Source organism: Artemia sp. Qi Xiang Cuo, chromosome 20 (genome assembly GCF_049724085.1).
Source record: "Artemia sp. Qi Xiang Cuo chromosome 20, ASM4972408v1, whole genome shotgun sequence".
Lineage (NCBI taxonomy): Eukaryota > Metazoa > Arthropoda > Branchiopoda > Anostraca > Artemiidae > Artemia > Artemia sp. Qi Xiang Cuo.
In genome coordinates this window covers 2,290,886-2,318,488 of record NC_142813.1, presented here as the reverse complement: position 1 = coordinate 2,318,488, position 27,603 = coordinate 2,290,886, and the positions used below count along the sequence as shown (strand labels likewise).

At 35.2% G+C, this 27,603-nt stretch overlaps 1 protein-coding gene across 1 annotated transcript in view; it reads left to right on the top strand.

Annotated features, from left to right (window-relative positions):
* Window positions 1-27,603, top strand: part of Duox (dual oxidase) — a 183,053-nt gene that overhangs the window by 145,080 nt on the left and 10,370 nt on the right. Inside the window, exons 21-22 of the mRNA XM_089105996.1 lie at window positions 7,191-7,346; window positions 25,520-25,648. Of these exons, the coding sequence (XP_088962122.1) occupies window positions 7,191-7,346; window positions 25,520-25,648 (285 nt within the window). The remainder of the gene's footprint in view (window positions 1-7,190; window positions 7,347-25,519; window positions 25,649-27,603) is intronic.

Here is a 27,603-nt window from a genome sequence, read left to right as displayed (position 1 = left end):
AATAAATATTCTGTACAATTGGATTTGTGAAAATTTCTTTTTTTGCAAACTTTTTTGGAAATTTTTATGGCTCCCCTAAAACTCACCTTTAAAACAGTTCTTAAAATTTTAAATCACTTTGGGCTGAAGCCTCCCCCCCCCTCTCCAGTTTGCTTTCCTATCATGTGGTTATGGTCAAACTTTAGGGGGTGCCGTTAACAGCTGGTCCTTCACTAATGGAGGTGACTGTGATTACTAAAACAATGTACTTTTAGATACGAACATATTTCTTTTTCTAAATGCTTTGCCGAACTTTTTACATGGGGTTCCTTCTGCACTTTTTGGGGGGTTGGGGATTGATCATTGTACAACCTACAGACCAAATATGGATTTGGCGTTATTTACAGCCATAGGCCCACACAGTCAAGGCTTTTGCGTTGATTAGATTTTTATCCCAATAATTGGAACCGATTTTGGAGAACTCTTACACCAAATTTCATTAAGCTAAAACAGCCAAATAATGTCAAGATGTATGTTCCGACTGATACTGTAATTGTTTCTTAATTCTTGGAAGTTGTCTTAGGAAATTCCTCAATTAAAAGCCTCGTTTAAATGCCTGTAGTGGAGAATTAGCTTATTATGCTGATTCCAAATATATAATATTCATTAAGGTTAATAGTACCTATCAAAGGCTGCGAGCCTCAGAAAATCTGTTTGGTTTTTGAAAAATCGGGAATCATCCCTTAAAAGTCAAGGAATCTGAAAATCACATCTACTGTAGAGGGTTCAAGCTCCCCATCTAAAAAAATAGAATTTTATTTTTTTTTTGTCAGAAGAAAGATCACGAATGTGTGTTTATTTGTTTTTTTCCCTAGGGTGATTGTTTCGAACCAATGGTCCTAAAACATCAGGAGATGGCTCATTTGAATGGAAATTAAAACTTCTAGTGTCGTTTTTAGGTGACCAAAAAGATTGGACAGCAAATAGCCCCACCCTCCACCCAATGCCTCTTTTTTCCAGAAATCGTCCGATAAAAATTCTGAGAAAGCCATTTTGTTCAGCAAAGTTGAAAAAAGCATAGTTGTCTTTAAGTAACAGAATTTCCTCATTATTTACGTGTAGTATTTGTTATCGAGAAGTATGTAGACATTTTTCAGGGGGACGGGGGTCTTTTTCTTAGGATGGGTTTCAGTAGAGATAATTTTCCGTGTGGAGGAAAATTTCCTGGGTGAACTTTCCAGGGAAAATTTTACAGGGAGGAGATTTGACAGGATTTGTATACGAAATTCTTTTTATTTGTCTTACTTTGTCTTTGCCTATTCCATTTTCTACGTGGAGATGTTCCAGGGGAATTGTCCAAGGGAAATTTTCTGTGTGTTTGAATTTCCAGAAATAGTTTCCACGGAAAGGATTTCTGGAGTGATCGGAAGAACGATTAGAACTTAGTTTTTTTTTCAAATGAAAGTACGCTAGGAAGAATTTGTCAGGCTAAATCTTCTTTAAAAAAAATCTTTTGGTGGGGAGGGGGGATTTTCAGCGGGGATGGAATTGTCTGGAAGAAATTTTTATGAAAGAAAATTTCATGGAGGGTGAGCCAGATTTACCGGCATTATTTATTCCGTATATGAATGGGCTGCCCCTCCTCAATGCCTTGCTCTTTACGCTAAAGTTTGACTGTTTGTCCCAATGTTTAAGAACGACTCCTGCAACACAAAGACTGTTCAATTAGAATAGGAATCTTTTATAAAGGAGTGCTAAACACTTTAGCGTGAAGAGTGAGGCATTGGGGAGGGGGCAACCCATCTCATAAACTCGGAATAATTTTTGTTCATTTTGAGTTCTAATGTTCCTCCTTACTTTCAGTTGAAAAAAAACTTGTTTTTTTTCAATTTAATTTAGTTTAAACATAACTTGGATGACTAGAGAAGGGTATTTTTAGACTTTGATCCAAAACAGAAATACGGTAAATGTTTGCCCAAATGAAGGTCTTTTTTAATTTTCGATTTGTGATTCGGCAGCCGAAGCGATATTCAGCTGCTATCATAACCTAGCTTAATACGTAATAAGATGTGTGGTTAAATTCAGATACCCAAGTGAGTTCAACTTCTTTCACAGCATAGCTTAATGCATAAAAAAAGTGTATATAAGCTCATAATCTAAGCTCTTAGGTTGCACCAGTCTTTCTTGGGTTGCGCCAGGAGGGAGTTGCACCAAGAAGTTGCGCCATGAAATTCAGATATTCAGATACCCAAGTGAATTCAACTTCTTTCACAGCATAGCTTAGTGCATAATAAAAAGTGTATATAAGCTCTTAATCTAAGCTCTTATGTTGTACCTGTCTCTCTTGGGTTGCGCCAAGAAGTTGCGCCATGAAATTCAGATACTGAAGTGAATTCATCTTCTTTCAAAGCATAGCTTAATGCATAATAAAAAGTGTATATAAGCTCTTAATCTAAGCTCTTGAGTTGCACCGGTCTCTCGAGGATTGTATTGTTTGTGCTGGTGAACTTCTTTCATAGAATAGCTCAATGCATAGTAAAAAGTGTATATAAGCGCATAATCTAAGCCCTTAGGTTGCACCAGTCTCTCTTGGGTTGCGCCAGGAGAGAATTGCACCAAGAAGTTGCGCCATGAAATTCAGATATTCAAATACCCAAGTGAATTAAACTTCTTTCACAGCATAGCTTAATGCATAATAAAAAGTGTATATAAGCTCATTATCAAAGCTCTTGGGTTGTACCAGTCTCTTGAGGATTGCATTGTTTGTGCTGGTGCTGGTATGTCGTGTTTGCTAAAAATGGAAGCTTGCCAACACCAATTTATTCCATTTGGAAAATCGGGTAATATTGTTTAAGAATGGATTATGAACTTGAAGCAGACATAATCAGGGTTTTCTTATTATTCAAAATAGATTAAAAGGATGCCATAAAAAATACAATAAAACAAAATACAATAAAAATCATTGTATTTTTTGTGGGTTTTATTCATGTTTTGCTATTAAAATTTTGGCTATGTACTATTTTATTAGCAAAATGCAATAAATTAAAGGTCACTTTCATTCGTTTTTGATTAATATTTTGACTTTAATTAATTTTTATTATAATCGATGCATATTAATGCTATTGCATATTGTATTATGAAATTGCAAGGCAGGACTACATGTAGAGATCCCTCTGGTTTCTTTGTGCCTGAAGAAAAGGACTTATTCAGCTAGTCTGTGCTTCAGCCCATTATAAAGGACTTATTCAGCTAGTTTGTGCTTCAGCCCATTAAAACAATCATTATTAATCACCAAAGAGCATAATATAATCACAAAGAGGGTATCCAATCTAAACTCTAACAGCCAATTAAATTACTTAACTTTACATCACAAACTATAAATACTATATATATATATATATGTACTAAACTATATATATATATATATATATATATATATATATATATATATATATATATATATATATATATATATATATATATATATATATATATATATATATATATATATATATATATATATATATATATATATATATATATATATATATATATATATATATGTACTATCCCATTATCCGGGCCTCTCTAAGAAGTCGAGTTTGGTTAATGCTAATGAAATAAAATAGAATGAATATATAATAGTTTAAAAACAAATTTGGGCTCTATATTTGCACACTAGGGGGGGGGGGGTAAAACATTGCATATAATAAATACGTAACCTAACCTATGTACCTCCAGCCCCCCTAAAACCGTTTAATGTTTTATGACTTTCTTTTCTAATAAATTGAAGGGATATGCAAACATGTAGCCCGTATTATATATTTCCTATTTATTCTCCCACACGTCTCATTTTCTTCACCCCGTGTATTTGTAAAGTGAAACAATTTTGATGATACAAAAACAGGAAAGTCTCAGCCACATACCACCATGTCTAAAATATTAGATAGAAAACAAGCATTTTTTTTTTTATATATATATAACAGAGAAGTAAAAGAAAAAACTTGACTGCACATCTTACCCAAAACACGTTCCAAAATGTGCACCTGAGGAATAAATACAAATGTGCTTATTGGAATAGAGCCCCCCAATCAATTCCAGAGCATATGCCTATTCATCAAACCTGTCTTATGAAAGACATTTTGCGCCACGTATCATATATATAGAAATACAAACCAGAAGAGTATCTTTCTGAATAAGCAACGACAAACGACAAACGAGACAAATCATACAATCAGAACAACCAAATGAAATGCGCTCCAGATAAACAAACAAGACAAATGCACTAGAAGTGAGCCTAGTTCTTGACCAACTACTTTTTGATTGGGTGTTTGAATAACCGAAAATTACCGAAAACTTGCTCGAAACTATATACACAGATATTGCCTTCCAGTTTTCCACCTCCCTCCCTTCCTTAAGGAGCCTATGAAAACAGCTATATCTTCCACTTGTGACAATATTTTAAGAAGATTTTTTTTGCAGGAGAAAGGCTTCATGGTAAAGGCCTGCCACCGTAGTAGTAGTAGTCATAGTACTAGTAGTGGTAGCAGTAGCAGTGGTAGTTGTAGCTGTGTGCTTTTTTGATCATCTCACTTATTATTTCCTGAAATTTTTAAGTTAATATACTCACCCGTTCCTGAATTAAGCATATAACGTATTTTGTGAAAACCAAATAAACCGAGTTATTTCATAACATAATAATTAATTTTCTTTACAATTGTTCTTATTATTTCGTCTTTAGTTGCCTCTGTATCATCGAGAGGTATATCATCGAAGCTCAATGGTTGTTTATATTCTGCTTCCTCAGTTTTTGTGTGGACTAGTAATTGTATGCTACATTTTGATTTGATTTTTTCTTTTGATTCTTTTTTCGTTTTAGATGCTCTCCCTTTTTAATCTCTTATGGTTTACTTTAATTCTGTGATGGAAGGCCAGTTCGGCTTTAGATCTTTTATTAGGAATCATACTAGCTGTATAGTTTCTGTCACATGAACTTTTTGGATTGTTGGAGCTCCCTCTAACTCACTCCTGCTATGCAGATGCAATTATAAATGCCATATTCTATAATGTCATATAAATACCATTATGACATTATAAATGTATATATTTATGTCATAATGACATTATCATATAAATGAATAAGACATTATAAATGTCATATTCTATACCAGACATTATAAATGTCATATTCTATAATGTCATATAAATGTCATTATGACATTATAAATATATATATTTATGTCATTATGACATTATCATATAAATGTATAAGACATTACAAATGTCATATTCTATTCCAGACATTATAAATGTCATCTTCTATACCTGCAGATTTGGAAAAGACCTTGGCACCCATAAAACTTGATTAACGAAATACATCAAGGTATATAATCTTAGGGGGAGGGGATTATTTTCCAGTTTTAGCAATAATTTCTAGCAATATTGTTCTATTCTTTTTAGCCCTAATAGTTAAAGCCCTAAATGGCTTTAATAAACTTGTTACAATATATTTACAGAGAGAAAAAGGGAAATTAATTTTCTATTATTCCGTGGTAAAGGTGGGCTTTAATTTCATTGGTTTACATCTTTGATGTATTTTCATAAGCTAATTGGAAGTCAATGTTCCCGCCTTTTTAACACCTGATTGGTTTTCCTGCGTGAATTTTTAAGCCAATGAAACGAGCGAACAATTTTTTAGTCAAAAGTTTTTGTAACTAGTCCCTATATTTTCTTCTGTGTTATGCATGAAATCTTTTGACGATTATTTTTATAAAATAAATTTAAAGGTCTTAGAATGCAAAACCTCTGGGACACCCTGTGCATTACGCACTTGAGGAAATTAACTTGCTATATTACATGTTTCCTGAACAAAGTACTTTCTTATACCTCGTAATTAATATTTGTTGCATGAGAAGGACTAATTCAGTTCCCTTTGTTTCGCCCTAGCTGTCCTTATGCCTTCATAATTAGTAAGGGAATTAAGAAGTTCAATTATGTTAGAGAAAGTTCTCTGTTGAAAGAGGTCTCGAATGTTATAGGCATAAACGAGAATTAAGGGAATAAGATAAAGCTTTCTGGAAAGTGCTGGGCGTTGCTCTCTATTGAATGTTTGTTTAAGTCATCTTTTCGAGTTATTGAAAACGCTGAATAAAAAGTGCTCGACAGCTATTCTGTATTGTTGAGCAAGAAAGCAGGAAGAAACCCAATCTGCTTTTTAAACCAACAAAAAACAAGTGCAGTTTAAGTAAGATAACGGATGGCTATTAAGTTGTGTTCAGCGAGAAAGCTAATTTGCTTTCTAAAGTTGCAAGGAAGCTGTCTTTTCTGCAAAGTTTAAAAAAAAGCAGATGGTTTTTCTGCCGTGTTTGTCAACAAGCAGCAAGAAAGCTAATCTGAATTTTAAAGTAAGAAGAAATAATTGCTATTCATTCCTTTTTAGTTAAGAAAGCACATTGCGATTCTGTCGTGTTGAGCAAAAAATCAAATCCGTTTTCTAAAGTAGCAAGAAACCAATGCTTTTCATTATAGTTAATAAAGTAGATAGTGATTTTATCGTGTTAACTTTGTCGAATATATAGGGTAATATCTCGTCTCTTGAAGCTGTAATTACACTTTTTTTGTCACAAAAATAGCGTAGATCGATTATTTTTTTTAAGGATAATGGGTTCTCTGTTAACAACTATTTAGTCCTTTCCGTATTTCCCTGCAATTGTTGTACTGCACTGTAGTGGGCAATGGAGTAAATTGCTTGATCTTTCAGAAAATTTCCATTTATTAATAAAATTATCTTCAATTTATTAGTTAATTAATAATCTATTTTTTAATTGTTAGTATCTTAATTTAATAAATATTATTGCTTAATTATTTTTTGTTGTTGCTGTATTAATTAATAATCTATTTTTTAATCATTGTTATATTAATGTAATTATTGTTATTTGACTTTTTAATTTATTTTATCTTACTAATTAATTAATAATTTATTAATTACTTTCATTTGTTAACTCCGCCCTCTAGTTTATTTTAATAAAAATGAAATTTCAAGAATTATAACTGTTTGATTATCTATTTGAAATTTTGCGCCCCTAAAATTTCTGCACCCGGGGCAAGTGCCCCCTATGTCCCCCCTAAAACACTGTATGTAGTTTCGCCTTGCATTTGTTCCGTTAACTATCAGATATTCATTTATTTATAAGTTATTGATTCTCTTGTAGGTTTACTTCCTCTGGACCTGTCCGTCCCATCGATATTTTGAATGGTTTATAGACGTTCTACGTGACGTTGAGCGGAAAGACGTTACAAATGTTCTTGAAATGCACATCTTTATTACGCAGTTCTTTCACAAGTTCGATCTGCGAACTACTATGCTGGTAAGTGTTCAATCGACAGGTTGCCCACTTTTAGAATTCGTATACGCTAGAATTTGTGGTGAAACTGCCCCATGCGTGGCGCTGTGTGGTGGAATTGTGCCACGCGTGGCAGAACAAGTGGTGCTCTGAGAATTAAACCAGATGACACAGGTGGGCAACCATTGGTGTTCCCAAATCCATATAATTTATATTATCTATATAACATAATCGATAATCATATATTATCGATAATTTTCTGAAACTAACAATTTTACGAAAAATAAGAAGTTAGTAAAGAGTTTACTGAAGACAGTGATCAACCAGAAACTTCCTTATTACCTTCTTGTTGTTTTGTATAATGGAAGGGTAGTGTGGTCTTCGTCATTATTTCCGTTGGAATTAAAATAATATCCTTCGTTTGAGTGCAGGGCCGTATCCAGGATTTCTTTCGGGGGGGGGGGAGGGGGGCTACAAAGAAAACCTTCAAAAAACGCATAAAAAAATTGTTTATATTCTTTTTTGTTAAGTTTTTACGAGTCGGACAAACATTTTGTAGGGGTGTTCAAGCTCCCTACCCCCCCCCCCTGGATATGGCCTTGTTTGAGAGTAAGTTTTTGGGCTCCAGTCTTCTGAAATTGAAAGTGCAAGGGAAAAGGAGGTAGAGAGAGAGAGAAAAGGAGTAGGGGGAGAGAAAGTGGAGGAGAGAAGAAAGAGGGAGTTAAATTTTTTGTATCAGTTGGTAATTATAAAAAAAAAGAAATGTAATTCTAAATCTTAGCTGCGCTAAGAATGACAAAAGGCTATACACATCATGAATATTTGAGAAGGGAGTCTCACTTGTTATTCTCCCGTACCGTTGCATTTCTTAGCATAAAAGGAAGAATTATGTTCACTTTCTAGAAGCACAATTCAAACCCGAATATATGATCCAAACAATGTAACCCGAATTTACCCTTTGCGTTAAAAAAAAAAGCAAAAACTTCACCACTTCAAAGAGTGTCTAAAAAGGATTTCTTCCGTTAAGTTTGGGAAAAAGAGCCGATAAAATTTTCAAGAAAACCATAAAAGACAACTAATGATATCCTCTGACTCTAAGAACCTATATCCCCTGGCAGTCAAAAAATTAAACCAAATATAGATTGTAAAACATTGTAATCAGAATGTTTCCTCAGCATTTAACATTGAACCCAGCTTAAATTGTAAAACATTGTAATCCGAATGCACCCTCAACGTTTAACAAAATGATAGAATGTTACTACTTCGAATTTTTTGGAAGAGAGACAAGTTGTTTAGAAGACGGCCAAAGAGAGCTTCCCATTTTTCAAAGTATTGGAAGGATTTGTTCTGCAAATGTTGGATGGCAAAGAAAGCCAAAGAAATATGCAAGTAAACCGTAAAAGACAACTAAAGATGACGACGAGTCTAGGAGCCTATATCCCCTTGCCAGGTTAATTTTAAATCTCAGCCAAAAATAGGAAAGAAATACTTTTTGAGCAAATTATTCGCCTCATTATAAATCTTGGATACCGAGCGAAGATAACAAGGAAAAGTCAAGAGCTATACTACTGAACAATGAGAAACGTGACACCGAATCAGCATATGCGTCATATAACTACCACAAGTAGGAGGGAAATGAAGGAGGAGGCTTGAACTCTTTAATGCGAAGGAGTTTCTAGAACTTTATAATCATAAAATTTATACGGTGCTGAAAAGTCAAATTTTTGTAGTTTATTATCCCTAAAAAAAGTGAAGAACATGTCTGGATGATCTTGATCTGTATCATACTATGTCAGTGTGGTTAGTGTTATATGTTGATCAGAATGAATCAGTATCATTCCGTATTCTCTGAGAAGAAGAACCTTTGAGTTTTCATTTATTTTGGCTGGATATTGGTGGGGAGCTACCACCTTCAAGCTCCAGGTGTACGCACTGGGCTTCTGCAAGCCATCCTCAAATAGTCTGAACCCAAAAATGGAGGGTACAGATACTGGAGTCCTGGAAGTCCACCCCTCATGTCATCTGGTTAGTAGTACGTCGAGATAGTAAAAATCACGTTATTTCTGTCAATCATTAGCATACGGAGTGGCACAGCCCTTGGGTAGTTCTTTTTTAGCCCTTGGGTAGTTCAGGTATTGCTCTTTCCCCTGGGCCTGCTATTTATCAATGAGTTCTTTCAAAGGGTTGTCCTTGAAATTCTGTAAATAAGACGATGATTTAGTAAAAGCGTAACTACCGTAGAAGAATTACCGTAGAATTAGTAATATTACCGTAAGAATTACCGTAATATGTCGTAGAATTAGTAAGAATTACCGTCAAATTACCGATGATTCAGTAAAAGCGGTAGAAATACTGTAAGATAATGTGGTTTCCTAGTTGATTCCTGCACTTTTTAGCTTTAAGTACAAGAAAATGGGTATGAAAAGGGGTTGTTCAGTAGGAATTTCTATAAACATTTAGTTCCAGATTCCAAAACTTGCAGGTGGCTTTCTTAAACTTTTAAGGACTCGCATTAGTTAAATTCATCAGTGATTTTTATGATCAGAGGATGTCACATCTTATATTTGTATTTTCATTTATTTTTAAGTATTTGATTTGGTCTAGGAGCTCTGCGTGTTTAAGTTATCTGCAATTAGGAAGTCTTAAGGGGCCAGGATTATCAATACAGCCCTTGCAACCCCCAAGGTATTGGGCATTCGGAATTTACTGAATGAATCAAATTTTAACAGTGATACCTTGGATGATACTGCAAAGCCACTGACCTGACGCGGCGCTTTATCAGTCGAGAGGATATTCAGAAAAAAAACGTCTGGCTGATGTTCACTCTAAGCCAGTGTGAACTATCCATATTCCAAGTCTTGCAATTTACATTGAATGGTTTTCAAGCACGTTAATCCATCTTCCTCCTCAGCACCATGGGAATTATGTATTTTCAGGTTCAGCAATATGGGCTTCAAGCGCTTCATTTCAGGGCCTTTCTCGACAGAATCAGGGATTCTGTCTAAGATTCTGCCAATAATTTTAAAGTGATAGACTTTTCAAATTGACAGTGATGCAATTTAAAGTCGATACAGCTCTAAATGAATACCTACATAGATTTGTGGAATCTTAAACAGGAAGGGTGTGCAGTGTCCACAGTAACGCTAACCCCCCGGGTCCTGGGCGGTTGTGTCGATACAGACCGAACGTTTTGCATAATTGTGGAGTTTAAACAGGAAGGGTGTGTAGTGTCCGCAGTAACGCCTACCCCCGGGCCCCGTGCGGTTGTGTCGATACAGACCGAACGTTTTGCATAATAATTAAATTATTTCTGATTTCTGGAGGGGCAAATAACCCAACGTTAAAAATTTAATTGGTTTTGAAACCTCCTGTGTGAAAATTAAATCGAATAAAAACAACAAAAATTTTGTAATCATAAGATTTTTTTTTATAAAGTTGTCTCTTTCAACTTAAATGGTTTCTATCAACTATTTCTCTATCAACTTAAATGCAGTTTGGTTCCTAGAATGAACGCAACATTTAGTAATTGAAGAAACAGAAAGAAACGAGGCAAATTTTTCCTCGGCAGCGGAAACATTTTCCACCCCATTGTCTCGATGCTCTTTTCCTTTTCCCCTTTTCTATTTCATTATTTTTATTTTATTTCTTTGTTTTTATGGTGAAAAGGCAGTTCGGTCTCGGCGGTTTTATATAGCATTTACGTCGAAATTTATTATTGTTTCATTTTCTTTTTAAGAATGGAATACCGGAAAATATCGTGTAGAACCAAACAGACCAGAAACATTACTTCCCTATTATTTCATGCTAAAAAGCGTGCTGTAATTCCATTGGTTTATATCTATGACTTGTTTTTTTTAAGCCAATCACCTTATTTCTGGAGGGACAAATGATCCAATTTTTCAAACTGATTGGCTTTAAAACATTCCTTGTGAAATTTTCACCCAGTAAAAGAAACGAAAAATTAAATTTCACTTGAAGGAGCGAATAAGCTTTTGAGTTTAAACATTTTTTTTTTTACAAATTTCTATGTACTTAAACTAGGCCTATTATTTGCAGCAAGGCCGTATTCAAGGGGAGTTACTAGGCTTGAACTCTCCTCCCTCCCCTTAAAATTTTTGCTCGACTCGTAAAAACGTAACAAAAATGCATATAAACAATGTTTTTTGTAACCCCTTCCCCCATCCGAAAAAAATCCGGGATGCACACTTGGTTTGCGGTATTTTTTTTTTAAGTTCAACCGGTTCTTTTACAATTGTTGGAACCTTTGAAAAGTCATCTCGATTAAAACAATTTTTAGATACAACGAACCTTAGGGACCTTTCCTCGAAATAATATTTCATGGCTACTCATGTTGAGGATCGATTAGATGGCTTTTAAGTGTTGCTTTTAGCCTCCCAAGAAACTAAGTCAAACAGATATTGAGGAAGAGATGAAACAGTGCCATATTCGGGATTCCAACTAGGATTGGGGAGGTATTTAACCATGGAAACTATTTAGGCCAAATGGTTATTTTATATAACTTTGAATTTTTGGAGGTGGTTGAACTAGCCTCCAGTCTCTTCAAGGGCATGGTTTTGGAATCGAACCATATAAATACTTGACCGTTAGAATTTTGATTGATTTTTTTGTTTTCTCTTTGCCACTTCCATCGGAGATTTAGCCTAAATGCGTGAGTATTTTCTTCTTAAATTACCCTCTGTTCGCGCCATCTAAATGGTGCCTATGGTAGGGAAAGAATGAGCAAAATATTGACTATGCTTTCGTTTTGCAATCATAGTAAGATTTGTAGCCCTAAGGAGATATATCGGTCGTAATTCACTGTAGCTCCTTTACTTTTGCTAGTTAAGGCGATTCCGCTTCTCATCTCCTGACAACAGGAACGTAGAAACGAGCTGCGATATTTACTTGCTAGATAATATAATAATAATAATAATAATCTGTATTTAAAAGCCAACTAAAGCCATATACAAAAAGACATACTAAAGAAAAATTACACTTCATTTGAATAACCGAGAAACTGTTGCACTTAGATTAAAGCACGTGTTGTATGGACATTTTCAAAAATTAGAAATTTGCCACGCCCCGGAAAAGCTTGGGGAAACAACTTGTTTATTTTTTTTTATTTTAATTTATGGATAATGGAATGATAATACCCAAAATGAGAAGGGCTACCTGTAAGAAGTCTATAAATACCGATTGCAAAAGTGCTTCCGACTGGTCGAAATGTCGAGTTGAAATGTCGAGATGTCCGACTGGTCGAGATTGTTTTTGATAAATTGTCCGAGGGAACGGGTATCTGCACCACGACATCTCTTGTCTTTAGTCAAATCAAAGTAATTAAAAGGTCGCCTTTTTCAAAATACTCGGAGAAAGACAAAATCTTGCTACCCGAAAAATATGAAATTGTCGGATTGGTTATTCTGTATGAAACTTTAAGCCAATAAAAAGACCATTTTTTGGTCATAAGTTTTTTTTTACAACTAGTCCTTCGGTTGGGCATGCAAACTTGTGACGAATATTTACATGAATACATTTTAAAGTCCTTGGATACAAAAAGTTACAAGACACCTTGTACATTATCCGCTGGTGGAAATTTAGTCGAGATGGACTTGGATTGTTTTTGTTTAAATTTGTCCGGGGGAACGAGTATCTACATCACGAAGATTCTTGACTTTGGTGAAATCAAAACAATTAAAAGTATTTTTTCTTTCCAAATGCTCTAAAAGAAAAATTGTTGTTGCCCGTAAGTATGAAAATTTTTGATTGGTTCTCCAGTATGAAACTTTAAGCCCATAAAAAGAGGAGACTATATGTGTAAATTGCTGAGGACGGCTTTTGGATATAGAGCCGAAATATTATGAAGGTTTAAACCAATTTCACTCTCTTAGGCAAATTATTAAATTATTTTTGTTAGCTTTATAAAAGGAAGAAAGCTATAATGCTCAAATTTGAAATTTGAATTAAAGCTACGTTGCTCAATTAAAACTTAGATTAGGCACCGCGTAGTTACGACAGGAGAGAAACGGAAAAATTATTAGAAAGGGGGGAAAACGAGCCATATTTCTTTTGTTTGAATCTTTAATATATTTAATTATTAATAACCGTTTTGAATATATTTTAATAGTTCTTTAGTTTAGAGTTGACAGTTTTTAATGATATTTTTAATAAAATGAAGATTCTCGATATGATTGGTGTATCTAATTAGGTGCTTGAACAGGGATTTCAATCGCAAAGTTTTCCAGTTTCCAACTCCTTGGGTAATTATCTCCGCTTAGTGGTTAAGATAGGTTACAATTCACATTTGAACGAGTCCTTTCACATTAGGCTGACGTAAAAATTCGTAAAACCATCATAACCATCATCTTAAATCATCATCATAAGCAAAAACTTAAAATGTGGGATGGAAATGAAGATTCAAGCTCTGATCAAGCGTAAAATTTTATGAATTTTTTTTCAAAATTAATTAAATACTCGCACAGAAATTCCATTTTGTTGCTACTAAATTGCCTATATAACGCCACATAACCTGTTATGGCACAGTGGATTGATGCACATCCTGGCACTACGGAGCCCAGAGTTTGATCCCCGCCGCAGTAAGGCTGGGCGACAAGCTTGCTACTTGTCCCTGTAAAAAGACCCAACAACTGAGACGTCAATTTGAATTCCTATGTGCCAGCCATGGCTCAAGAAGGATCGTGATCCTTTTTTTATTCTATAACGCCACTCCTTACTCAACGTGAAATTTTAAGCATAGCTAAAGTCTACTTGGCATTGCCTATGTTACGGACAGATTTGGCTCTGTAATATTACATACCGTAGCATAAAGTTTTTGTCATGTTAGTTTGAAAGGTTTCCCGGTGTAGTATGAAAAAGCCATTGGCATTAACAAAATTAGGGTTAGGTATTCATTCGATTTTGCTAAACTGATTTTTTTCTAATTCGGAATAATCTGCTGGAGCTCTGAAACATAAAATAGGTAAAGATTAGTTGACACCTACATAAGTCTTATTATTGAAAGACATTGAGCCACGCGCCCACGGTCCATAAATGTCTCTATAGTCATATTAAAAATCAGTATCAATTTAGTGATAATCACTGTGGAAACCGAACCTATACTAGTCTTATCAGAACGATTAATATCTGACGGTGTCCCTTTTTCTCTTTCTGCTTCCATAAAAATCCCCTGGTAAGGCAACCTGATCAGTTCAAAACCTTTTGTTTCTCAAAGTGGGGTACAGAATAGGCTTGTTTGTTCCCTAGATCAGGCATTTACGCACGAATAGTTTTCAGGGAAGGGGGCAATAATGAAAAAACAAACTTTATTAATAATTTGAATAAGAAGTGCCCCGAAAATTGGGAAATTTTTGGTTTTCGGTCCCCCTCCCCCCCCCCCCCCGGGTGTGCACCTGCACTAAATACACGGAAAGTTACTAGTTGTTATGCTAAGATTGGCCCGGAGGTGGAGGAGTAGTTGTGTACGCCTGGTCTACGCAACCCCTTATTTTCCAGTTGGTAAATAAAAGAAAGAGGCTGATATCTTTCCAATATTGAATGGAAAATTTATCTTAATCGTTAAGGGAAGTTTAATATCTCATATCCTACTATTCTCAAGCGTTTATTTACCTTTTATTTAAAAAAAAGCGAATAAAAGTTTAATTTGCTTGTGGAGAGGAAGTAAATAGCATATTACGTTTCTTTTAATAATAGAACTTTTTGTGGAAGATGAAGAATAAATAGGTGATGAGCACAATGAAATGTAGCTTGTATTTTTTTGATGAGATTTATTGAAATTATCTTTTGGGGCTCATTTGATTTTAGAAACGGTTACAGTATTAATACCAGTAAAAATTTAAGTTACCAGAAACAGTGAAGATGATATCTGGTTTTTTAATGGGTCAAATGGAAAGTTACATGCTGCGTGTATCTTAAAAATTATAAAAAATCTGGAGTTCTAATTCTTAAAGATAAAGATCTGCATATGTAGTTGTGCAGCTTTATGGCTGCGCTTGTAGTTGTGTCCTTATTTGCAGCATATGTAGTCGCGAAACTTTATGGCTGTACATGTAATCGTGTGCAGCTGCACATGTAGTTGTGTCCTTTTGTCCAACATATGTAGTTGTGCAGCTTTATGTCTGCATATATAGTTGTGTGCAGCTGCACGTGTAGTTGTGTCCTTATGTGTAACATATGTAGTTGTGTCCTTGTGTGCAACATATGTAGTTATGCAGCTTTATGGCTACACATGTAGCAGCTGCATATGTAGTTATGTCCTTATGTACAAATATGTAGTTGTGTAGCTTTATGGCACCAAATATTTTGAGAAGGTGTAGCTTTCCTTCGATGGTTTAATTGTCTTTGGGACTCCAGAGATTATTAATTTCACGGACAGGAAGTAATTAATCAAATTTGACTAATTAATTTAGCATATTTATTTTCATGGTTCAATGTAGCAACACTGACGAAAATGTGTTACTGCCCCAAAACTTTCTAGTTTTGAAACAACTAAAAGAAAAATATTAGAAAATCGGGGTTTCCAGGTATGAACAGACAAAGAGTTGTGAAAAAGTTTTTAAATTGAAGTTCTTGGTGCCTTGACGAAGATGGGGTACGCTCTTGCTCTATTCCTCTTCATGAGCCATGACTCTTTGTGAAAAGTATCAAATTTCACCTTAAATGCTCGTTTATATTCATGAAAAAGTAAGCTATATAACTGTCCTGCCGCGTTTCAAAATTAGAATGATTTGAAGGGAGGTAAATTAAGTTATCATATTTAGTGTTGGACGATATTAGATATCGATATCGATATATCGGACCAAATATCGATATAGAATATCGAAACGTAAATATCGATATCGAAAACGATATTATTTCGGCTTTTTCTGATATCTACCAGTGAAAGTCCAGCAGAAAAGATCCAACATAGAAAATTGTTTCGCAAATGGCCGAGAAGAAGAACAATATTCAATCCACTAACTCAAATATGCTGATACACAGCATGTACAGCTGTATCCATGAGTTGGGATAGCCTATTCTCAAACTACGTTTAGTGAGGTGGACTCTCAAACGTTGCTGAGAACCTACGAAAGGCTTGGCTAGATAAAATATCTTCTAAGCTAATAGGCCTTGCTCAGATCACATCTGTCACGATTGCCACACACCTCAATCCGCTCTTCTAGAAATTGTATATTACCCCTGACGATAATCTCCAAGTTGAGAGTAAAATAGCAAGAGACGTGGATTGGACCTTACTGGAATCTGTATCAACAGATGCAGGTGCCGGATCAGATCCCTGTGGTTCAGCCATTACAGAATCAAGCCATTTATTGGGGTATCACATGACGGAGTTTCAGTGGTCAATGCAAGGCAAGCTTCTTAGCAACTACATCTGCCATGGCTTTCCAGATTTTAAGTAGGGAATCTTTAGTTCCAAGAAAACGGATCCATTCAAGTCGTGGAAGTCTTGTGATAGGGGTCTCAGAAATACCTATACGATATACCTTCCACGACTCGTATAGGTATTTCTGAGACCCGTATCACAAGACTTCCACGACTTGAATGGATCCGTTTTCTTGGAACTAAAGATTCCCTACTTAAAATCTGGAAAGCCATGGCAGACTTGTCATAAAATTAATCTCCATGCCCGCCACCAGTGTCCATTCTGAAAGTGGATTTCAAACCTGATCAGTTAATCAAATAATTCGTGGTAACAAACTGTAAGTAAGGAGTAACTCAGCCTAGTAACAACCGAAGATTTAAAACACGGAATTTTGATAACAATAAAGACATCAAATGAATTGGCTTTTTATACCGACTCCAGATATGTAAAATTCATAAAGTTTCATGTACCCATCAAAAGATACGAGCCTGAGGAAATTTGTATGAAAATTTGTATAGAATTTTTTTTTAGACAGGGTGGGACCGCCACTAAAAAGTCAAAACATTTTAATAAAAATCGCACCATCAGATTCGGAATATCAGAATATCATACTGTAAGGTTTTCTAGCTTTCGTCTGCAAAAATGTGAAATTTTGTAATTTCTGCCAGAAGAAAGATCCCGGATGCGTGTTCATAAGTTCTGCTTCTTTTTCTTTTTCTTTCTTTCCGTTTTTTGCAAGGATTATCGTATCGAACCAATGGTCATATAAGACCGGGAAAGGGCTTGCTTGAACGGAAATAACAGTTCTAGATCCCAATTTGTGACCAAAACGATCGGAGGTCAACTTGATTCCCCCTCCCTCCCACGCTCTTTTTTCCCAAAGTCATCAGATCAAAAATTTGAGACAGCCATTTTGATCAGCATAGTTGTAAGGTCAGGTAATCATGCCTCTGGGGAGGACACGACCCTGCAAGTCCTGGGGAAAGGATTGTGAGTTTTGAAATTTGTCTTGTGTTTGCATTTAGTATTTATTATTGGGAAGTAAAAAGACGTTTTTTGGGGGAGGGTGATTTTTCTGTGGGGCAAATGTTCTGCGGGGGGGATTTTCTAACGGCAGAAGTTACCGTGAGGAGGAAAGTTTCCAGGGATGAACTTTCAAGGGGAAACTATATTCGGGGGAATTTATCGGAATTTGTATACGAAATTCGTTTTATTTTACCTATTTTCTTTTGCCGATTGAACATTTGAAGATATACCCGGGAAATAGCCCTGGTAGAATTTTCAAAGGAGTTGAAGTTGTCAGGTAGATATTGCCGTGGTGGGGGGAGGGGTTGATTTTCCACAGGAGAGATTCTCCATGGGGGAACTTCACGCGGGAGAAACCATTCATTCAGACATTAGGAGGGTAGAATTTCCAGGAAAATTTTCGAGAAAAAAAAATAGAGGATACGGAAAAATTTATGCTCTTTTAAGTTTTAATGTTGCTTTTTGATTTCAGTTGAAAAAAAAATCATTTTTTTTATTTAATCAGTGAAAAGCTGAACCAATTCTCATGGGAAAATATTGACATGTTGCTGATTTGAATAGCCAATAGCTCATTTTTCTTTATCCTGAGCCCGATTAATTCCAAATCAGGGTTTTTGGAATGTACATTCATGTAATAGAAATCTTTTTATTTTATTCAAAATTTGGAAAAAAGGTGTAAAATACTCTTTAGTTGCAAATGTCGTTATTGAATTTCGCCAAACCCTAAATTTAATCTGAGCAAAAAAAGAAATATCGAAATCAATATATTGATTATCAAATATCGAAAGTAAAAATATCGATATATCGGAATATCGTTTAATCAAAATATAGCCCAACACTAATTATATTACTATTCAGCTAAAAACTATATTTAGCTAAAAGAAATGGTTTATCAAATTGTGATCAAACAATGGCTACTGATTAAAATAAAAAAGAATATTAACAAAAATAATAGCTTTATGTAAATTGCAATCGAAAACTCAACAACAGCAACAGGAAATTTCTGGATTGTAAAGTTAAGGACGCCTGAAGAGGATAAACAAAAATGGATAATGCTATCTACTGAATTGACGAAATACGTCTGCCGCAATACTTCAAAAGACATTATGTTTTTTGAGACATTATGTTTTTTGCGTATAGTCCCATTTATGTAAATGAGAATTCGAGTTAAAGAGGTACAAGATCGCTAAATTTACCCCCTGCGGCCACTACAAAGTTAAGAATAACTATTAGTGTATTGTAGACTTGACATATCAAGACTTTACTTTCAAATGTCAAGTCTTTACTTTCACATGTCAATGATAAATTTACTTTGCTAGGAAATAGAAACCTGAACATTAACAGAATCAGATACGAAAAAATGTTAACCAAAATTAATACATATGAAAGTTTACACATTGCAACCTGCATAGCGAGCTTTCGACTAACAGAGGTTCGTCGGGAAAACTACCGAGATACAGAGGTAAACTTTGACATGTGAAGGTAAAGCTAAAATTAATTTTCCCGACTAACGTACGTTCGTCGGGGAAACTACCGATATACAGAGGTAAACTTTGACATGTGAAGGTAAAGCTAAAATTAATTTTCCCGACTAACATAGGTTCGTCGGGAAAACTACCGAGATACAGAGGTAAACTTTGACATGTTAAGTTAAAGCTAAAATTAATTTTCCAGACTAACATATGTTCGTCGGGGAAACTACCGAGATACAGAGGTAAACTTTGACATGTGAAGGTAAAGCTAAAATTAATTTTCCCGACTAATATAGGTTCGTCGGGGAAACTACCGAGATACAGAGGTAAACTTTGAAATGTGAAGGTAAAGCTAAAATTAATTTTCCCGAATAACATGGGTTCGTCGGGAAAACTACCGAGATACAGAGGTAAACTTGGACATGTGAAGGTAAAGCTAAAATTAATTTTCCCGACTAACATAGGTTCGTCGGGGAAACTACCGAGATACAGAGGTAAACTTTGACATGTGAAGGTAAAGCTAAAATTAATTTTCCCGACTAACATAGGTTCGTCGGGAAAACTACCGAGATACAGAGGTAAACTTTGACATGTAAAGGTAAAGCTAAAGTTAATTTTCCCGACTAACATAGGTTCGTCGGGGAAACTACCGAGATACAGAGGTAAACTTTGACATGTGAAGGTAAAGCTAAACTTAATTTTCCCGACTAACATAGGTTCGTCGGGGAAACTACCGAGATACAGAGGTAAACTTTGACATGTGAAGGGAAAGCTAAAATTAATTTTACCGACTAACATAGGTTCGTCGGGAAAACTACCGAGATACAGAGGTAAACTTTGACATGTAAAGGCAAAGCTAAAGTTAATTTTCCCGACTAACATAGGTTCGTCGGGGAAACTACCGAGATACAGAGGTAAACTTTGACTAATCTACTGAATTTCGAGTTATAGAGGTAATTTTCGGTTTACTTTGACTTACAGAGGTAAAATAGGACCGCAAAATTATTTTGAATTATGCATGTTTTTTTCTTTGACTTAGATAGGTTTTTCCTGGGAATTGAAAATAATTCGAGATATCGATAATTTCGAGTTATCGGAGTTCGAGTTATCCAGAGTCTACTGTAATTAGAGAGGTAATATGCCCCAATGCCACAATTTTACGAGAAGCTAAGAAATAGAAAATGTATTTAGGTTTTTTTTATGACTATTAAAAAGCAGCTGTTTGTGCAAAGAAGGGATATTTAATGGCTTCGACATAAAAAATACAGTGACTAAATTTTTATACGGAAGGCCCCGTTTTTGTTATGTTCCGGGTATTAGATAATTTTCTAGATCTGACAAACAAAAATGAAATTAATATACCATGCTTGAAGTAACCAAAAAATGAGACAGCTGCTTCAACTGTGTAATGGAATTTAATTAAAATGTGGTTAAATATTTAGTTAAATTGAATAAAACATTAAATTCAAAAATTACAGACTATTTTGTAGAATTAATCATTATGATAATATTGGGCGAGGGCAATTTTGAATTTATTGGTTTTTTGATAGCGCAAAAAACCTGTTTATTTGAGTGAATGAAACTTACGGCAATAGATCTGCTGCCCGAATTATTGGTTGACAGTAATATCGTATCGACAGTAATATCGCAACAGCTGTAATGTATTACCAAAGAATTAAGCTTTCAAAGCGTGATCTACAGCCCGAATGATGGTCTGGGGAAGTGTTTCCATTATCATGCACCCACCTTTCTCTTCTTGCGAGATTTAAAAGGCTCGAAATAAATAATAAAATTAATTTGTCGTAACCATCTGTGGATTACACCTGCTCAGCAAACGTATGAGATAAAGGTGAAAAGTAGATAAAGAAGAAAAAGGAAACGACTAAACTGGATACCCGCAGAGAATGGTCGAATTTGAATAATTATTCTACTTTGGCTGTGGACTTGACCTAAGTACTAGATATCGCTTTTCCAAGGCCTGCAGTTCAAGAAAAGCTGACTCTTAGACTAAACTTCAACTTTGAAAAGAGGCATAGGACCTATTTTTATAGTATTACTTCCTTTTTAGAAATGGTTAGGGGATGAAAATTTAAAAATACATACTGGGCCCGAATTTGGGTGGTATATTTATTCCTGAAGTTTTATTTAAGCACATTGATAAGTATTCCTGGCTAGATTTGAGTTTAGTGAAAATGTTTATTATTTAATTAAATCTAAATAATTTACAACTCTTTAAATCCAAACCATCCACAATTCCACTAATAAATCTATAAATTCTGGCACATGAAATTAAAACGAATAAAATTCAACCGTGTCCTACGAGCTACATGCATCCAGAGATAATATTCAGTCTCATCGAGGAATTTATCGGTATATACCCCCCCTCTCTTTCCCAAGAAAGGGGATTAATCATACATTTCTATTAATTTGCCCCAAATATCAGTAAAAAACAAAACAAAAAACTCTATATTGGGAATAAGAAATTATTCCAGGGACTTCCGCTGTATACGAATAAATAATAATCAACCATTAGTTATTCATATTATTCGCTTTCATTTAGGAAAAGCATGCTAGATGATCGTTTATTTTGGGATGTTTAAAAAATAAAGAATTTTCTTCTTAATGACACATTTCCTTGCTTTCTCCTGGTTACTTTTTAGATAGAAAGTGCATATAAACAAAAATTGGATGAGTTAATTCGGTAAGTCGGGAAATAGAGGCATTTCTTTCTTCGTAAATCAGGAAGATCTAGGAGCAACTTGGGGAGTAGTGCCGATTGATGGAGAATCTCCCTTAGATTCTGAAAAATAACTTTTTCTTGCATCATCGTAATAAACTAAGAAATCTCCCTTTTTTTTATTTTCAACATATTGGACAAAATATTTTAGCCCAAGCAAGGGACCCTTTTCCGTGTTTCTGTATGTAGAAGGTATATTGTCTTGATCATCAAATTAGTTGCAACCGCCTTATTAACCTTAATAGCTCTTATATTACGCCATAACAAACTAAGAAACCCCCCTTTTTATTTTCGTCGATTGTCACAGCTGAATTTAGTCCCTTTTCCTTCCCTGCTAGAAAAATTTCTCCGCTTGCAAAAATTAATTCGATCAAATCAAATTTAAAAATTAGACTGCTTGTAATGGTAGCAAACAGCTTAGCTCATTGATATTTGATCAAAAGCCAGCTGAGATGGATGTGAAATATTTTTTCTCTTCTAATGTATTAACCAAAAAAGCTTTAAAGGTTTTACGCAGTACAATACGAAAAAGATAATGTACGGTAAAAAAGTAGAAAGTTTAATATAAAAAAAAATAAAACCAAAGCAATCAAACTAAATATATAGAATTGGTACTCGAAAACACAAACCATGATAAACCAAAAAATTGCGAAGAAATGAAGAAACACAAACCTTCGGTTCTTCTTACCGCCCGATAACTGTCGCGCCTATACTGTGCAAGTTATTTGAATTGCTTGTTGTAAATAGGCTTAGTGCTACATGTAACACGCCGGATAACCAATTTGGTTTCAAGAAGAAAATGAGTAGAGAACACGCGCATTATTTGATTGCTAATTTGTTGATTGACGCCGATGATTCAAATGAGACTTTGTATTTTGCCGGTCACGATGTAAACCGCGCGTTTGATTCCAGTGCGCACCCTCAGATATTGTTGTCGGCCTGGAAACGTGGCGTGGATAAGTCTATTATACGCGCACTGAGGAATATGTACAGTAATTTAAAAGCGCGTGTAAATGTACCTTGTGTTAATGCTTTAACCCTATCTTCTAGTCTTATGCCCGTAGAGAAGGGAATACGCCAAGGAGCACTTACTTCACCACCGCTATTCAATAATAGTATTATTTCATCGCAAGAACCAGTTCAGTCTACATGTATCTTTAGGGGTCTCAATGTTTCGCTGATCGATTTCGCTGCCGACGACATTTTGAACGCGAGTAGAACACTTATAGGCATCGAAGAGACTTTCCGTGTTTTGAGTAAGGAGTATGGTAACATAGGTCTTTGTTTCAATTCCCAGAAGAGTGACGTTCTCGCATTTAATAGCCGCGTTAAAGATAGTGTACCAGTTGATGTTATTTTCGGAATTTATACGATTAAGTCTTCGTCTAAGATTATGTACCTCGGCCTTCCAATTTGTAGCGATCTTAAAGAAACCCGCGCCTACCTTGTTTCGTTGTTCGCTGTAAAGACACGCAGAGCTTCTGGAATTCTCGTTTCAATGATGTGCCACTTAACCGTTTTCTACTTGCAAGGGTGTATAATGCTTTTGTTTTGCCACATGTGCTAGCCCTATCTCCGTTTTGGAAAATATTTACCTCGTCTGATCGCCGCAATATTCGGTCTATTTTCTACAGATATGGCAAGTATCTGCTTCGTCTTCCAGTTTGGATGAGGAATTTGAATATATCTCAGAAGTATGGTGTAGCCGACCCGCTTATAGCCAGGGTTGCCAAAACTTTTAGGGACAAAAGTGTCCAAATCAGCCAAAAAAGAACACTTTTAGTGTCCCACTAGATAATTAGCCAAAATACAGGGTTGCCACTATGAATTTTCAAAATCTGTGAAAAAAGTGCCGAAAAACCTGTGAAATTTGTCCTTCTTAGTTTTGCTACCTAGCGGTCTGTTACCTGCATGAGTTCTGCAGGCATTTCCAGCTTTGACATTTAACACTACCTATAAATTAAGTTTAGTGCTATTTCAATGTGAAGAGACGGCAGAAAAAAATCGTCATGAGAATGTCAAAAGAGCAAAATGTTATATCGATTATTGATACCTCTATCGCTACCTATCTTAGTCGAAAAGGGAAGAACCAATCATACAGATTCATTTTCACTTCGGCATTTTCATAAGTTATGCGAAAAAGATACGAGTCTTTGAACGGCTGTAGCAACAAAATATCTATTTTGACCTATATGGTTGTAAAGTTAAACAAAAGACGTCGATCACCTTAACCACTCAGCCAACTGGTTGGTCAAGTGGTTAAAATCATTAAACAACTCCTCTATCTTGCCATTTTCTGAACATTTAGAAGTAGCCCTGAGCAAAAATGATGTTTTTGAGAACTAAAAAAGTGAGAAGACAAGGCAAATTGAAATAAATTTGCTTGAGTTATACTCAATAGAAACTGGCGACCAGCGTTTGACAAAAAATCACAGCTGAAAGTATAGAATATAAAACAGAAACATTTGCTAGCGGCTATAAATAATATTGAGCTGCAACGCAGCTTTTCTGCAATACTCCTTTCTTTCTATGACAGCAGTGTAATAACAGCCATGTGCACACGGCTACACGCCACAGGGATTTATGTGGAATGCGCCAGAAGGGAATGGCCATTCACTTCTTCTTTCTAGCCTTCTCAGCGGCCTTGGTGACTTTGCCACAAGCAGTAGGTGGGTCCTTGAAGTTGACCGACTTGATGATAAACGTCAACCGAAAGATAGAAGAAAAAGATGAATTCGATAGTTCTAGCATACCACATTGGTTATGACTTTAGGTCCTATTCGGTTGATAAATGGTATTTGCGCAGGGTGCAAAAACATCTAAGAAAAATCCCCAAGACGTTACCAAAGCTTAAAAGTAAAGTACAAATTAAAAGTAGTCATATTTATTATAAAAATGAAGAAAATAAAGACATTTGGTTTTTGATTTGGAAAAATGTCCAAAAAGGGTCCTTTTTTTCAAAAAGCTGCCTTTTTTGACCCAATAGTGTCCTGGTTGTCCCTCAGAGTGAAAAAGTGTCCAAAAGCCACTAAAAGTGTCCATTTGGCATCCCAGCTTATAGCTGTACTGAATCGCCATGTTTGATTTGCAAAGGCGTTTGAACCAAGCCTCTCTTCATTATATGTCGCAATCACTTAAATTTGTCTTTTTTGTTTGTCGTAGGAATGTTCTTAATCTTGTTTTTCTGTAGTTGAGTTTTCTTCGGATATTTTTTTTTCTTGTTTTTTTTCTTTTCTTGTACTCCATTTACAACATTTTGTATGTTTAATAATGGGTAATAATATAATAATAATAATAATAAACCGCAGTCCCACTCCGTGTCACAAACCGTGGCTTGTGTCACGGAGTACCGATTTTACATATTTACTTTTATTGTTTTTTTTTCTTCGTTGATTTTAATTTTCCAACCTTTTTTCATCTTCTTTCGTCTTTTTTTTTCTAACCAAATAATTACCTTCAACACATTATTTTTATCTCTTTTTTATTTTTCTCCTTTTGTTGATACTTGTAATTGTAATTGTAAATTGTACTTGTAATTGTAAATTGTAATTTATTCATAAAACTGATCAGGTTATTTTCCTTTCAGTACATTTGTGAGAATCATTTCCAACGTTTTTCAAAGAGAAGCCTATTCACAGGATTAAAAGCTGTTAACCATTTTGGTCGACCAGATATGACATCATTCCTTAAATTTGTTCAGAAGAAACATAGCTATGTAAGTAGTAAATATATAAGTCTAGTCTTATTTTTCTAACTCTATATCCCACAATTTAAGGGCATCAATTTTTCTTCCCAGGAAACATTTACTGTTACGGTAAACCTATATAATGTATACTTGTCACGCTTGGATCAATACGCAATTTTTGTTGTTTTTTTCTTAAAACGTCTTTAAACTGTCGGTTACGATAGTTTTTGGTTCGCTCCTTTACTACATAGTAGCTACTGCTGCAACCGTGGTTGTATCTAGGCGGTTGGACTACCCGATTTGAACCCCCCCCCCCACCGAAATTTGTGTCCGACCCGTGCAAAAGAAGCAAATAAAAATGCTATACATGTAATGTACGTGTAAAAGCTGTTCACGGTAAAAATTTTTGTTTAACCCCCCTCCGAACGAAATCCTGGATAAGACCCTGGGTGCAGCCATGATGACCTATGAACAAGGGTTGGGGTCGGTAGGATTACCTCCACCCTTAAAAACTTTAGAAAATTTGGATGATGTGTTCTAAAAATCATGGAAGATCTTTCATGTAGGCTGGCCTAAAGGAATTTTTTCTTAGACATAAACTAGTCTAAAAGAAACCACTTGGACAGCACAGATCAGAAAAATACTACAGGAAACAGGCTTTTCAGACGCGTGGAATGGAGGACAGGGACCACTGGACCAAGAAAACTTCATAAAGGAATTCCAAGCAAGATTGCACGACCAGGAAATTCAACTTTGGTGGACAGCTTTAGATAGGTCGACTAGTCTTACTTTGTATGGAGATATAAAGCGGATTTATGGACAGGAGACATATTTGAAGCTGGGATTACCTAGTAAGTATATGAAAACGTGGATTCAGCTTCGAGCCAATTGTCTACCAATACACGGAAAAGAAGTTTGGAAAAATAGAGAAGGTCCGGAAACGCAGCGTACTTGTCTAAAATGTGGTGAGATTGGTTTTGGGCTGGGTCATTTCCTCCTGCGATGCGGCTGCTTTCTCACATAAGGGGAGAAATTTTGAAAGAGGGTAATGATTGGCTACTTCGGAGGATTTTAAGTTCAGATTCACCACAGACAGTAGTAAGTGTGGTAAATTTTGTATTGAAAGGTATGAATGTTGATTAAGAGGATAGTGATTTTAGTATGTCTTCATTTTATTTATCCTTTTTCTTTTCTTTTCTTTTTTGTTTTGTATATGGCTGTAAAAAAGCTTTAATAATACATTATTATTATTATTATTATAAATCTATAAATTTAAGCTGAATCCATACATGTTTTTATGCAGACATCAATGTATAGTTAAGTTATTTCAACTAATCTTAATTTGTTTCCTCTTTTTATAAGTAGTTTTGATAGTCCAAAAATGATGTTGTCTAAACAAGAGAGCATGGCACCTCCCAGAGAAAAATTACTAACGCCATATGTTGTTTGAGGAATTTGTATACTTTTCTTTTCTGATTGTTCAAAATGTAAGGAAAGGTAAAGAAAATAGAATTGTGTTGCCAGAAGGCCCACGGTTAAAGTCAAGTAGCCTACATAAACTGCCAAGAGTTTTTCAAGCTAACCTATGCCTACTTTTTCCAAGCTAGATTTTGGCCTGAAGTAACTCTTAAAAATAGAAAAATAGGAGTTAATTATAACTTTTAGAGAAATTGCAGCTTTAGTCCTATATCAATGCAGGGTAATCATACCTATTATTTGTCTTTCTTTGAAATTTTCCACTTTTTATGAAGTCGCTATACGCTACACTGTTAGTGGCGCTGGTGGTTTTGCTTCCTGTCTTTTCATGTTGTGCTCTTATTTTTCTTATTATCTGTCGTGTTTCCTCTTCTCTTTGTCCGAGTCAAAATGTAGAACCCATTCTTCCCTAAAGAAATGATTTTCTTTTGTCTTGTTGCCTTTTCTTACATTGATTATATAAGAAAATTTTGCAACCGGAGAACAAAGGCGAGGAGAAGGGAGAATAA